At 39.1% G+C, this 14,029-nt stretch overlaps 4 protein-coding genes across 4 annotated transcripts; 2 read left to right on the forward strand and 2 right to left on the reverse strand.

Moving 5' to 3' along the window:
• The first annotated feature begins 1,038 nt into the window (after positions 1-1,038).
• LOC129805804 (DNA excision repair protein ERCC-5 homolog) lies at positions 1,039-4,539 on the forward strand. The gene is made up of 2 exons (XM_055853975.1): positions 1,039-1,216; positions 1,274-4,539. Exons 1-2 carry the CDS (start codon positions 1,129-1,131, stop codon positions 4,519-4,521), a joined length of 3,336 nt encoding a protein of 1,111 aa, XP_055709950.1. The 5' UTR covers positions 1,039-1,128; the 3' UTR covers positions 4,522-4,539.
• A 2,241-nt stretch (positions 4,540-6,780) lies between these two features.
• Positions 6,781-8,181, reverse strand: LOC129805822 (kelch domain-containing protein 10 homolog). Its single transcript, XM_055854011.1, has 2 exons — positions 7,543-8,181; positions 6,781-7,474 (listed from the first exon to the last, which is right to left on the reverse strand). Exons 1-2 carry the CDS (start codon positions 7,992-7,994, stop codon positions 6,853-6,855), a joined length of 1,074 nt encoding a protein of 357 aa, XP_055709986.1. The 5' UTR covers positions 7,995-8,181; the 3' UTR covers positions 6,781-6,852.
• Positions 8,182-8,206: 25 nt separating this feature from the next.
• Positions 8,207-12,983, forward strand: LOC129805819 (ribosome biogenesis protein NOP53). The gene is made up of 3 exons (XM_055854008.1): positions 8,207-8,325; positions 8,384-8,554; positions 11,923-12,983. Exons 1-3 carry the CDS (start codon positions 8,207-8,209, stop codon positions 12,959-12,961), a joined length of 1,329 nt encoding a protein of 442 aa, XP_055709983.1. The 3' UTR covers positions 12,962-12,983.
• LOC129805827 (transmembrane emp24 domain-containing protein 1) lies at positions 12,969-13,807 on the reverse strand. Its single transcript, XM_055854018.1, has one exon. It carries the CDS (start codon positions 13,805-13,807, stop codon positions 13,127-13,129), a length of 681 nt encoding a protein of 226 aa, XP_055709993.1. The 3' UTR covers positions 12,969-13,126.
• Between the last annotated feature and the right edge of the window lie 222 nt (positions 13,808-14,029).

The following is a 14,029-nucleotide window of genomic DNA, read 5'->3' on the forward strand; positions in this document are numbered from 1 at the left end:
TCCACATTGCCAACTTGACGGCGCTGAAATTTTATCTCATTTCACCGCTTCGGGGTACTTTCTAGCCCCAAAAATACCCCTCAAAAAGGTATGTGGGCCTTTAAGGAGGGGTCTATTGTAGAGAAATACCCTTCCTAAACCCGTATTTTGGGCAAATGTTGCAAATGCTGGTGTCCCCCTGTAATTTAAAGGCGTGGGAAAAATCATCTGGAAATAATCCCTTCTCCCTCTTACACATTTCTCACGGTATACTTTCCATGAGTGAGAGTGAGATGGTGAGAGAAAATGCAATTTAATTTCCCCTAGAAAAAATATATCTCGTCAACTGTGTGCTCTTTCTGACGATTTGTCTGTGATTCCCATGGAAGATTCCAATATTTTCTCCAAATTTAAATCCTAAAATTAGCTTTCCTATCAATTTTCCACCACAAAATGCAAAGATTTGAATTCAGAGTCTCTATTTGATCTAATTACTGTATAATTTCTATGAAAAACTAATTAAATATCCTCAGCATTAGTCGCATTTAGTCAAAGAGGGGGGATGATTTTTGAAGATTTCATTCATTTCCCCAATACTACCGATGCATTCTTTAATGGGTAGGCTTTTGCGTGTGTGAGTGACCGTGGGAACAAAATTTCTGTTTCAGCCTTTTAAATTTTTAATCAACTCATCAAGGGCGCAAGAAGAAAAAAAACAATCCGTCGAGATCAAATGATAATGCGGAAAACATGATAAAGAGAGAATCACAATTGAATAGCATCATTTTCTTCATTTTCCCCTAACTGTTTTTTTATTCTCTCCCGTAAGGAATAAACTGCACATTATGTACATAAATTTCCATTGAGAATTTCTAAAATCTAAATCCTTTCTTTTGTCTCTGGAATTTTCTTATTGCTTTCACGCATGAGAAATCCCGAGGCATTTAAAAACGCATAGGAAATGTCGTATGCCGATCCAATGGTTTGTCGTAGGAGGCGTCCATTTTGCGAAGTGGGATTTTTTGGCGGGGGAGTAGTTTGGATAAATCTGGATAATGTGACATAACCTCCATCAAGTGGGCAAATATTGTGCAATTTCTGTCCGGAAAGCGGATTTTCCGCAATTTTTTTCTTATTTGAGACTGTAAAATGGGTGTTACGGGATTGTGGAAGTTACTTGAACCTTCAGGAAAGCCAGTGCCATTGGAAACTCTGGAAAACAAAGTACTGGCCATAGGTAATTTTTGATGAGACTCCTTTGAGAGATTCCCTTTTTGACGAATTTCTCTTCCAGACATCTCAATTTGGCTGCATCAGGTTGTGAAGGGATTTCAGGATTCCAAAGGTGGTACCATACCACATGCTCATCTATTGGGTCTCTTTCATCGCCTCTGTAAGTTACTTTTCTACCGGATAAAGCCGGTTTTTGTATTTGATGGCGGAGTCCCTGCCCTAAAGCGTCAGACAATCAAGAAACGCCATGAAACCAAGAAGCAATTCCTCAACACAGCCGATCGCCTGCAGGAATTGCTTCTCGAGGCCCTGGCTAAAGAAAAAGTTGTGCAGCAGGTTCTAGGAGACAGTGCTCCTTTGCTGACTAAATCTCCAAAGAAGAAGGTTGAGGAGGAGCAAAAACCCAACAGGGATGACATGTTCAAGCTTCCACCATTAGAAAGTCCTCCCACGACATCCCTGGATGATACTTTTGAGGAGAAAAAGGTATCAGCTCTGAATCTTCATTCCGTGGATGTAAACAGTGCGGCATTTAAGGCTCTCCCTGCGGACAAACGCTATGAAATCCTCACGGACATCAAGGAGACGAGGAAACAATCGTCCTGGGGAAGATTGCATGAACTTCCTGTGCAGAGCAATGATTTTGCAAATTTCCAAATGGCCAGGCTGTTGAAGAGAAGACAAGTTCAGCTGTCCCTGGAGGAGGCTGAGAAGGATATGGGAGGAGTTACACTGTCATTCTCAGAATTGGAGAAAATGCTGACAGAGGAAGGTGTTCTGGCTGCAGCCTCTAAGGACAAGGGTCAGAGAATTGCCAATGACAATGTGACGAAATTTGTTTTCGTCCGGGATCTCAAGAAAGCCTTCGAAGAGGCCAAGAAAACCGAAGCAAAAGATACTGGAGAGTCTGGACAAAGTTCAAGTACCTCGAATTCAGAACCTTCAGAATTGGGAACAGAATTTGAGAGTGATCTTCAAAAGGCCATAGCTATGTCTCTCGAAGAGGATGAGCCTGATGAGGACGAGGATGAACATGGTGGTGTCAAAATGAGCGAAGCTCAGAAAAAATTCCTCAAAGGAGCTGCCAAATCCTTGGCCAGGACGTACATGATGGAATTTGGCGGAATGTCCAGTGAAGATGTTGAAGAATTATTCAAGGAGAGCGAAGAAGAATCACCTACAGTAGAAGTTACTCAGATTGACTTTGAAGCTGGGCAGAAGAAAATCCCAGAGGAGAAGATTGAAAGTATTTCCAGTGATTCTGACTCGGATTTAGAAGAAGTTCCAATGGAAGAAAATGGAAGCCTGGAAGTTGTGATAAATCCCAATGAGATCAAGGAATCCTTGGAAGATGATCTGTTCTCTGACATCTTTGCCAAAGAAGAAGAAGGAGTTCCGGTATCTGAGACAAATAGTTCAGAAGTTGTGAAGAATCCTGAAGAGATTGCGACATCTTTGAAGCCTCTGGAGATTGCACAGACAGAAGATCCTCTTGAAGTGAAAAATACTCCAGAAATTGTGGTAGATCAGAAGGAAGTGGAAAAGATTTTCATAGCTGCGAAGGAAGCAGAGTCTCTAAAGATTCCAGATCAGGATGTCAAAGTCTCAGAAGAAACCCCGGAAAAGGAGGAAGAGACAAAAATCAAACTTCCAATTGAGACTCAATTGGACACTCAAAGACGTATCCGTGAAGAACTTAGGCAGCAGAAGGAAGAAACAAAAATCAAACTTCCAATTGAGACTCAATTGGACACTCAAAAAAGTATTCTCGAAGAACTAAGGCAGCAGAAATACTCTATTCCCAGTATAACTCTCGATGATTTGGCCGTTGGCCAGGAGGACGCTATCAAGGAAGCATCTCAAGGAATAATTGAAATTTCCGATACTGAAGAAGAGAAAACGCCGACAAAGCCGAAGAAATCTCTCGATGACTATTTCACAGTGACTCCTGGACGACAGAAGGAGAAGAAAGATGAACAATCTGATGAAGATGTTCCAAAAGTAAAATCACCATTTTTTGTGAAGAAATCTCCAAGATCAGAGAAGAAATCACCTGGAAAACTGTCTTCAGCAGAGAAGAAGCCAATTGTGGCTAAAGAACTCTTTCCGGAAAGTGGCATCAAGAGTCAGGAGCCACTGGAGTTGACAGAGGAGAATAGAGAGAAATTGAAGGAGATGCGTGAAGATTTTGCCAAAGATGCAAAACAACTTGAAACTGAGAGGAATAAACAGGAACGTCTTGGTGTTTCCATCACGGACAAAATGAGCCATGAATGTAAGGAACTTCTGAGACTTTTTGGCATACCCTACGTTGTGGCACCGATGGAAGCTGAAGCACAATGTGCATTTATGAATGCCATTCAGTTGACTGATGGAACAATTACAGATGACAGTGATATATGGCTATTTGGAGGGCAAACGGTGTATAAGAACTTCTTTGATCAGCGAAAGCATGTCCTAGAATACAAAATGGAGAAGATCGAGAAGCTCTTCAAGGTGGATAGGAATAAACTCATTCAGATGGCCATGCTAGTTGGCAGTGACTATACGATAGGGATAAATGGGATTGGAGCTGTGACGGCTCTCGAGATCCTCGCACAATTCCCAGGGACAGAATCATATGATACAGATGTTGCAAGACTGTCTGGACTTAAGAGTTTCAAAGAATGGTGGTATGGAAGTCGCCATACATCGTCCAAGAGGAGTGTTCTCAAGGGAAAACTAAATAATATTGTGATAACTGATGGTTTCCCTAGTATTCAAGTCCTGCAAGCCTATCTCTATCCTGATGTTGATGATAGCAAAGAAGCCTTTGTCTGGGGAAGTCCAGATGTTGAGAGTATTCGTGAGTTAGCCAAGAAGAAATTTGGCTGGCCAAGATCCAGAACAGACGAACTCTTGGATCCTGTTCTGAAGAAGCTCAAAGATCGAAAGGTACAGCCTTCAATCAAGAACTACTTCAATATCCTCACGCCTCATCATACCACAGAGATGAAGGTCAGCAAGAGAGTTCGAAAAGCCATAAACAGCTTATCTGGAGAGACATCTGCACCCTCAGAGGCGGCAGAGGAAGAACCCAAGAAACCCAGGAAAAGGGCAACGAAAAAAAGTGAAAATGGGAAGAAGGAAGAAAAAGCCCCGCTGAAGAGGAGGAGTACTGAACCAATTCCAAGTACAAGCAGAGGAATTGAGAAGATCCCAAGGATTCCAAATACTAAGTTGAAAATACCGCAACGTGAAAAGGATCAGAAGGAAGCTCAGGATAAAATGAAGAAAGCTATTGAAGTGTTTAAGAAGAAGAACGCATGAATAAACCAAGTGATTGCATATTTGGTGAAATTTCTTTTGAATTTCATAGACAGTGTAAATGAGTTCTCTGTACAGAGCCAAGAAGACCATGACGTGAGGCTTGGCTGGGCTGAAAGAGAAGATTGGTGGTCAGCCAAAATGTTAGAAAAATCGTGCCAGTTAAACAAAAGAACTGAGGAGCTCTTGTTTTCGAAGTGAACAGACGAAAAGTCTTAGGAATGATATACTTTATAGAATATTCGGAGCAAAAAGGAACGTCCACAGGGCTTTCAACGGAAGTAAATCGGTGCTCCTGGACAATCCCCGGGGTCTGAATGATCCTTCCATCACGAGGCTTAAATTGAATGTCCAAAAAACACGCAAAGATTAACTACAAAGCAAGTGAAAATTCGCAGATTCTATCTTGCGGTAATGACTACACTAAACATAAAAAGGCCCTTTTCAGGACCGGTCCTTAGTATCATTTCAATTAATATTGAGGGCCTATAAATGTGATGTCCTTCGTGTTCAGGAGATCCATAGGGGCCTATGCAACGTCGACTGTTGTGTATAACATGTTTCCATTGTCGCCCTTCAGGAGGCACTACTAGTATTCATCCTATAAAAGGCGAGATCGCTTTTAGCCTCGCACTCTGTTCCTCCCCGATCACCTAAGAATAATAAAGTAGTTAACAAGCCAACCTCAACAAAGTCTTCTCTCGCCAGATATATCAGACCAAGCCAAGCATCAGTGGAATGAAATTGGTGATTGAGAAACTTCGTGAGAAGTATGGTAGCGCCACTTTTCTAAAATCGGACATTGGCGCCAAATCGGTTGCGCTCATTGACTCCGACAACATAAAGATCTTAACCGTAGGATTTGGAAACTTCTCGGTAACATTCGTTAACAAACCCCCGGGAGAGGACTTTCAGTTCTTGGTGCCGAGTAACTTCGCAATATCTCCTGTCCGCTTTGTTCTCGGCGACTTTAACTCTCAGAATACTCTCTGGGGCTGCGGTACAAAGAACGCGGATGCGGAAGCTCTAGAGGAGTGGTTCAAGGGCAAGGGTTTATCATTAAACGATGATAAATTACCAGCATCATTTTACAGACAAGATGGCGACAGGGTTACAATCCTGATCTCATCTTTGTGGAAGACTAAATAGTCCTTGCTGTAAAAATGTATTGCTCTTGATAACGCACTCCCAGCATAGACCCATCATGTGCCAAGTTACGACTGCCGTTAAGCCCAGGGTTGTTCCTTTTCGACGAAGGTTCAACTTCTACAAGGCAAATTAGCAAAGATTCTCAGATGTTGATTTGGCTGTGAGAGGCATCGGTCAAAAACCGGAGAATTATAGGAGGATTGTGGAAGCAGTTAAAAAGATATCGAGGTTGTGCATTCCTAGGGGCTGTCTCATTGACCTGGGTATGAATTCTGAGATTCGTGAGTTTTTCACGTGATAAACCCACGGTTTTTAGATCGTTTTCCGTAAAAATTAGGTGAAGCTTTCACAAAATATGTCATGTAACACTTGCAGCATCTAAGAATTGACATGAAAGTTTTTACGAAAGCTTGACAAAATGTTTACTAAGGTAATCTCAGAGCCGTGAATTTTTCACGTCAAAAACTCACCATCTCAGAATTCATACCCTGGCTGGTGCGCACTTCAAATCCTACGAAGACACCCAGAAATGGGTTGACTCGTGGATAAAGGGAAAAGATACCTCATTCTTTCGACGAGGTATCCGTATAAATTGATTGAATAGGTTAATACAGTAGAGTCTCAAATCTGAATCTTTCAAATTCGAAAGCCGTTTGGATTCAAAATGTCAATTGTGAGGTTATGTTAGAAAGTTGGTGAATGAAAATCATATTTATGTGCTTCTTCCTGAATGTTTACATACATTATAGTCGTGTAAAATGAAAAGGAAGTATGTTACCACAAAAACTTGCGAGAAAGTACGAGAATTTGATTCAAAGTACAATTTAATCTCACACAAATTTCGTTAGTTTTGAAAAAATCGTTCGAATTTGGGAGGTGAGAAATGTCAAAAATACCCCCCGAGCGTTCGAATTTAGAAGACTCTACTGTATTATATTACTGAACTTATCTGGCTCCATCTAGATACAAAGGTTCAAATTACGAATAATCATCAGTCTACTAGATTTTTTTTAGCTTTGTAGAAGTATAAATTTTGATTAATTTATTTTAAATTCATCAGGTTCATCAACTTTCTCCCAAAATGGGATCCTGCTTATTCTTAAGTTAGGCTTATTATTGACTTTATAATTTATTTAATTAATACTCAGGGGGGTATACATAAATTGTAACATAAGCCAAGGTTTTTTATTTTTTGAGCTCTTCAAAGAATTTGGGTGGAACACGGAATTTTATGAGATCCGTGTCTGGAAGTTTGTAGAGTTGATAGTGACTGATGGCCTCCAGGCACATTGTCTCGAGCCGAGGGATCTGCAGCCACATCCTGTAAATCTCAAAGTTTCCCGTTGTTCCGCAGATGTACATGCAATTGGGATGACTCTGACTCTGTGCCACTCGCATTATCATCAGATTAATTTCATCGATCACATTGATGAATCTCCATTCGTATGTGGTGAGATTGAGTGTCCAGATATCTGTACAATTGTCAAATTTCCCATTCCCACCGGCTATCACAATTTCCTGGCCATTGCATGTGTCAATGACGAGGCATGAAGGTGATACCCTGGCTTCTGGATAATTCTGAACTGATTTGCTGCATCTGTCGGGTTTTGTGTTGACTGTGGTCCAGGAAAGACTGTTGAGATTGAAGACTGGAATTTCCACGAGATCTACCAGTTGGTCAAAACCCTGTCCACCAATGAAGAAGACTCTGTCTTCAGCCACAACAACTGAATAATCGAATCTTCTGTCGCAGTTTTGATGCAATGGTCGAGAGATGTATTCATGTCCCATGCCCTTGAGTGATATTCTGCAAATTTTCTGGGGGGTTTGAAAATTCCCTAGCTAGAAGAGGGAGAGTGAGGAAAAGTTTCTTACCTGAAAATTTCACAGAGAAATCTCCTATCAGTGCCTTCATCAGAAATACTCAGATCTCCAAATGTATAGAGATAGTCTCCATAGACTGTTGATCCGTAGCACTCGAGGGGATGTTCAGAGCGTGGAATTTCGGGAAGATCCTCTCCATCATCATAGTCATAGGCAATTCTTTTGCCATATCTTGTCTTGAAGACATGCCTATTGTACTCTGTTTCTATCCCATCCATCAGATTGTGCTTTGACCATTCTGATGTAAAAGCATTGTAGATGTGTGTCTGGGTAAAATTGCTACAGCCAAACTCCATGGTAAAGATCAATTTCCAGCCTTGACATTCTAATTTTGGATCATCAGTCTGTGGTGTTCTGCCCAGAACATTTGGTGCCACAATTGACAATTTGGACAATCGATAGGGTTTTTCGGCAAAGTATGAATTTTTCACTTCTTCAGCCATGTTCTGTAATCAACATAGAACTTTTTCACTTGGAAAAATCACCGGAAAAAAGCTATAAACAAACTTTTCACTCTTTGTTTTTGCGTGTTTTTGAAAAATGCTGTCAGTTTTTTTATCCAAATCAGCTGATGACAGTTTACCTTTCAATTTGAGTGCAGTGCATTTAATCGCACGTGGATACTTTTGATCCTTTTTCCTGTGCTTAATACACCATGAAGAACGCGAAAAAGAAGAAAATCTCGAGGAAGAACAAGAGTTCTTGGCGGAAGCATGTGGATATATCAGATGTGGACAATTTTCTGGAATCCTCGAGGCTTGATGAAAGAATAGGGTTAGTTTGAAAGCAAAAGCTCTTTTGAAGAATTTTCAATATTTTCATAATTTTTCAGAACTGTTGCTGATGTCCCAAATGCTGGACTCTTCCAGGAAGACAAGACTCCTAGTAAAAAATCTCAGAAGACTTCAGCCAAGGGGAAACGCCGGAGTATTATTGCTCGGCCATTGAAGTGTCTGTCAGCTCTGGAGAATACTTCCAAGGTCACTGATCCTCTTACAAATAGGTAGGATTTGCTCCAAAGAAACAATTTTTTCTCAATATAGTCTTATAGAATTCCCGAATCATGGCTTATCAGAAAGTCTCAAAGAACGATTTGCTTAAATAACGCTTATAGACTACCTAAAATAATCGTTGAGACCTTTTATATACAGTAGGTGTCAAAAGTTTGTTGCCTCCACGTATTATCGGGAAACCAGGTGCAAAATATGATAGAAAAAATTACTTTTTCGAATTTTTCTTTTTGTAAATTAGTTGCCCTGTAGATCTTATTTATAAATTTAAAAAAAAAAATAATTTTATTTCATATAAAAAATTATTGTTTTCCAAAAGTTGGTCATATTTGAATAATCAAAAATTTGTTGCTCATTTAACTCTTTCGTCTCCTTTGGGACACTGGGTACCCATAGAAACAACAATTTTTTTAGACTATCTAGAATCGATAAAAATCCGATTCTTGCGGATGATTACAATCTATAAGGATGTCCAAATCTAGGATATTTTTTGCAGGATCCTAATTAACTCTTGAGCTTAGATATTTTTGGTCAAAAATCGTGAATTTTCGATTTTCTGCTTCCTTGCAGATATTGTGACTTTTTTGATATTTCTAGACCAGAATAAGGAAAAACCTCTCGGGGCCAATAAGTATGATAACTAACAATTACAGATTGCATAAATTTGAAAAACAATTTTTTCTTAAATTTTCAGAAAACTTGTTCAAACTTTGTGGGTACTCTCATCCGCAAAAATCTAAAGGTCAAATGTTACGTTATCCCGCCAATGCCCGCCATTTGCTTTTTGACACCATGTCAAAATTGTTATTAATGTGTCTACAATAACATCATGTTGAGAGAAATGTGTTTTAAATTGTTTTTGTGTGAAATATATTTTGAGGAATCTGTTGGCAAGCAGGAATTTGGTGTCTTCTTGACCACTTTCTGGACATCCCACAAGATACTGGTCAATAATTCTTCTTGTTTTACTGATCAATATTGTGAGGGAGTCATTTGACACGCAAAAATAATTCACAAAATTGATATTATTGACTTTTGGAAAATTAAAGTTTGTCTCCTTTTCGTTCTTTTGGGGATGAGAGTACCCATGAGTTTTCCAATTTCCCAGAGGAGGAAAAAATTCTTTCTCAACAAAAGTATCATATTTGACCACTAAGAGTTACAATAAAGTGAGTTTTACTGAAATTCGTTCGCTGGATATGTTGTGGTCCGGAAAGAGTTAACATGTTTAGGAATTTATTAGTTGTCCATTACCGCCATTCCAGAGATACAAAGATGGTCGCTGTAGCTGTGCCGCGAACTCACGAAAATCCATATTGTCCCTGTAAATAATCTGCTGAACGCGTCTTCTTTTTCTTTATTTATATTTAATCGGTATATGAAGAAATGCCTCCACACTTCGTCTCGACTAAATTTTATGCTTATTTGTAAACTTTAAAGACTGTTATTAGCATGCTATAAGTCTTCAATAGATCCAGGTCAAATTTAAGGGAAAATCAGGGGAAGTTGTTGATATTTTGGGTGCAGCGTTTGGAGCAATAAGCAAAGCATTTTTTACATAAATTCATTCAATAAGAGTATATATTTACTGTATTTTGCTAATGTTTTAAGGTGAAAACGTTCTGTGGTTATAGTGATAACGAGTATATAATCAAGAAGTATAGAAATTACTAAGTTTTACAGCATCTTCTCAAAGAATGTCTCACATTCTTTGTCAGTAGTGTTCAAAGAACTTCCTGAACATCTTAGTAGTGCGCCACTTTTACATATAAGGGTCACTAAAAGACTCATTCGGGAGTACTACAAGCGGCGTTTAAGAAAAGGAGAGTAGGGGGAGGCTTTGATGTTTCGCACACAAAAATGATGTTCAAGTTCAGTGATTTTTTCTGACTAGGGTAAATTAATCTAATTCAAAACCTGCTCCAAATGGAAACGTCATTGTTTTCATGATAAATACAGTACTAAATTATTATATTAATATATTTTCTATATCACAGTTTCATTATTTAGTTAATTTTGCTGCAAATAAAACGAAAATCCACTAATATTCTCAAAATTTTAATTTGTTAATTTCTCAGAAAAATTAAAAGTGTACCTTTTCACCATCGAATTTTTCATCGATCGACCATGTTTTCCAATGAGAAACACAATAAGGTGACTGTTATTTATTCATTTCGTTTAACATTTATGTCATATTTCTGGCTAATTAGTCAAATTAAGTGCTAATTTTTATTGTTAACGGTACGTGAAGTTTTCAAATGAAATAATTTCCTATTTCGTGAACAAAAAAGGTTTTTATGAAGTGTCTGCAAATGCTTCAATTGGAAACCCCGGAAATATGATTTTTTTTTGGAGAGATTTTCTTTATTGTTTTAGATGGGAAAGGAGAAAAGACCAGGAATAAGGACAAATCCTGCACTCAAGAGCAACTCAACAAGGTTTTAAAAGCTTTTCGTCGGTGTTTCAATTACACTGTTTGTCTCCAATTAGAAACTTTCCCTTGTCTCCATTTGGATTAATTTGTTTCCAATTGAAGCATTTTACACTCGCGTATTTTTCTTGTATTTAAGAAGTTTTCAAATTATGTCTAAAGAATTTTCACTAAACAATAACATTCTAGAAGAGTCAAGGAGGAAATTTATGTAATTCTCTTCAGAAAAAAATATGAACTTAATGTGTTGAATCTTCTGTCAAAGTTAAAGCGTATGGAAATGGTTTTGAATTAGGACATTATTTATGCTACAAACTGATAAAAGTGGATTATTTTAATTTTTTGTGGAAATCATGATATTTTTCACGTGCAAAAAAGTGTTAGTGTACTGAAAGTCTAAGATTCTTCTATAAGACTATTTGAAATATGAGAATCTTATAGCAGTTTCAAGTATGCTCCCATATTGTACTCATTGAGCTCTTCTATCCTAATAGAAAACTCACAGCGTAATTAATCAGTTTTCCGGTTTTATTGAATTTGACTTTCATTAAAAAAAAATAACTAATATTTTCTCGTGAAAAGGATTGTACTGAAAAAGTCTATAAAAAGAGCTTGTAGCACACCTTGAAATAAGATTTATAAGAAAATAGTTCTTAAGGTTTTTGTTCTTATTAACACATACTTTGAGCTTGATGTAAGTGAAATATTATAAAAGATATTTTCTTGAGAAATATTTTCTTATAAAAAGGGTTTCGTAGGATTGTATTACGCTTCTTATGAGACTTTTATATCCCTATCCTATAATTCCGCTGCCTGCTGTTTAGAAGATCATTATTAGATCATTTCAAGTATTTTGTTCTATAATGCAGTTAATTTGTTAGTTGGCTTCTTCAATATTCCAAAGAATAATTATGTTATTTTAAATTGCAGGACAAAGGTAAAAGGTCGGAAGAATATGGTGACAATGAAGCATTCTTCAAAAGTTCCAGGGAATCCATCAAAAACTGAAGAGAGTAAGCAAATTGCATTTGACCATGATCTCTGGAATGTGGAGAAGCCTGCTGTGCAGGTGGAAAAGAAAAAAACCGAATTGGAGAATGAATGGTTATCGGCTAAATTATTAGATCATCATTTGAGGAATACCGGAACATCTACCTTCAGGGTGCCCAAGACAGCTCGTAAGGAAACCTCCAAGATTAAGGCATTTGAGCCTCCACATCCAGGAATGAGTTACAATCCACGAAAAGTGGACTATAGGAGTCTCATTGAGGATGTTGTGAAGAATGAGGAGGTTCTGATGAAGAAGGACGAACATCTGAACAGAGTGACAACGGAGATGTTTACGAAGATGACGGCAGAGGAGAAGGAGAAGCAGGTGTTGCAGGAGATGTCAGTTGGATTGGGTTTGGAAATGGAGATAAAGCAGGAAGATGAGATAAAAAAAGAGTTTCCTGATGAGGAGGTTGCAGGAGGAGCAATAAATCCTCCGGTTGAACGTAAACCGAAGAGTCGAAAGGCTCTGAGGAAGAAGGCTGAAGAGATGAAGCGCCGGGAGGCTCTGAAGAAGTCTAAGGTTGAGAAGAAGAAGATCAGCGATATCATTCAGATTGGGAAGTTGAAGCAGGCAATTGTGAAGAAGGAAATGAAGTTGGCTAATAGAAGGAACAGGGATGACAAGGAAGAGGTAGATAAGGATTTCCGACCGAGGAGAATTGGTCCATTGGTGTTCAAGGAAGCGGATATCGATGTGGCATATCCGGATGAAGTGACGGGGAATCTGAGGACAACGATGAATCACGGAAGTATCCTCAAGGATCGCTTTGTGAGCCTCGAAAAGCGAAATATGGTTGTGCCTAGCAAGAAGCAGATGGTCAGGAAGCGTCATAAGGTGAAGACTTATGTGAAGAATACGCACAAGGGATTTGTGGTGAAGCCCATCAACAACTATCAACCACGCAGGAATAAATGAATAAAGATTTTTTTGCTTAAAATATAGGATTTATTGGTATGTGACTGGCATGAGTGATGTTCCGAATATCTCCGATGGCGACTGGGCAGATGACAAGACATGGTAATCTTTGGTGGCATTTTTGCTAAATTTACAGCGCTTACGGCAGTCTCCTGCGGCTGGGCACTAAGAAAGTTTGCTCCAGATCTTGTGTACCTTTGAATTTGTGTCAAAGAGACTTCTTACCATGACGACTTGAAGTGTTCCCACGGCAATCATGGCGACCACTTGAAAAAACGACCAGGCATTGACCTTGAAGTAGTTCTCCTCAGCCACATTTCTATCCCTGGCCTCGAAGGATCTCAGCAGATCCTGCAGCTGCCGCGCCCTTGTGAGATGTGTCCTTATCCGAATGATGGATTCCTGGATATCTTGAACCTTCATATCATAGACTTCCTCAGGGCGTAATCCCTCAAACATATCCTCCCACTTGTCTTCTTCTGTATCCCCATCACTCTCCACAATCAACTCAAAGAACACCGTCTTCCGGCTGAACGAACTGAAGGTATTGTCGAAGCAGAATTTGTAGTCTCCGGACATCTTTGCCTCATGCCGATGAATATTGTCTGATCGTTTGTAGTCCACATAGATGACTTTATTCACTGGATCTAGCAATTCAAAGCTCACATCTAGATCCCCATGACCTCCATCGATCACCTGGTAGTCCAAGTCGATGGTCTCCCCAAGTTTTACGCTGTGATAGAAGCATTCCCTCTTGCCGGCATCAATATTCACGGTCATTTCCTTGTTGTACGCCTCAATTGACCTCATAAGCAGACACACAACTGCAAAAACTATTCCCTTCATTGCAGATCTTCACTCTGAGGACTATTTCACGAAAATTTTGCAGGAAAACCACCTTTTCAACACAATTTTTTTCACTGGAAATTTTTTCGTGGGGAGAGCCTGCGTGTCACAGCCGTCAGAGCACTACACTACCGTTCAAAATATTAAATACACCCTCCGTAAGTTTAAATCTTGGACCGGAAAAATGCTGTATGTATAATATCCCCAGTTCTATTGACTGAA

Source organism: Phlebotomus papatasi, chromosome 3, assembly GCF_024763615.1.
Source record: "Phlebotomus papatasi isolate M1 chromosome 3, Ppap_2.1, whole genome shotgun sequence".
Classification (NCBI taxonomy): domain Eukaryota; kingdom Metazoa; phylum Arthropoda; class Insecta; order Diptera; family Psychodidae; genus Phlebotomus; species Phlebotomus papatasi.

Coding starts and splice junctions, on each gene's coding strand:
- LOC129805804 (XM_055853975.1), top strand. CDS start 1,129: ATGGGTGTTACGGGATTGTGGAAGTTACTTGAACCTTCAGGAAAGCCA. Junction 1,217..1,273: donor AAACAAAGTACTGGCCATAG/GTAATTTTTGAT, acceptor TTTCTCTTCCAG/ACATCTCAATTTGGCTGCAT.
- LOC129805822 (XM_055854011.1), bottom strand. CDS start 7,994: ATGGCTGAAGAAGTGAAAAATTCATACTTTGCCGAAAAACCCTATCGA. Junction 7,475..7,542: donor TTTCTCTGTGAAATTTTCAG/GTAAGAAACTTT, acceptor GAAAATTTGCAG/AATATCACTCAAGGGCATGG.
- LOC129805819 (XM_055854008.1), top strand. CDS start 8,207: ATGAAGAACGCGAAAAAGAAGAAAATCTCGAGGAAGAACAAGAGTTCT. Junction 8,326..8,383: donor AGGCTTGATGAAAGAATAGG/GTTAGTTTGAAA, acceptor ATAATTTTTCAG/AACTGTTGCTGATGTCCCAA. Junction 8,555..11,922: donor ACTGATCCTCTTACAAATAG/GTAGGATTTGCT, acceptor TTTAAATTGCAG/GACAAAGGTAAAAGGTCGGA.
- LOC129805827 (XM_055854018.1), bottom strand. CDS start 13,807: ATGAAGGGAATAGTTTTTGCAGTTGTGTGTCTGCTTATGAGGTCAATT.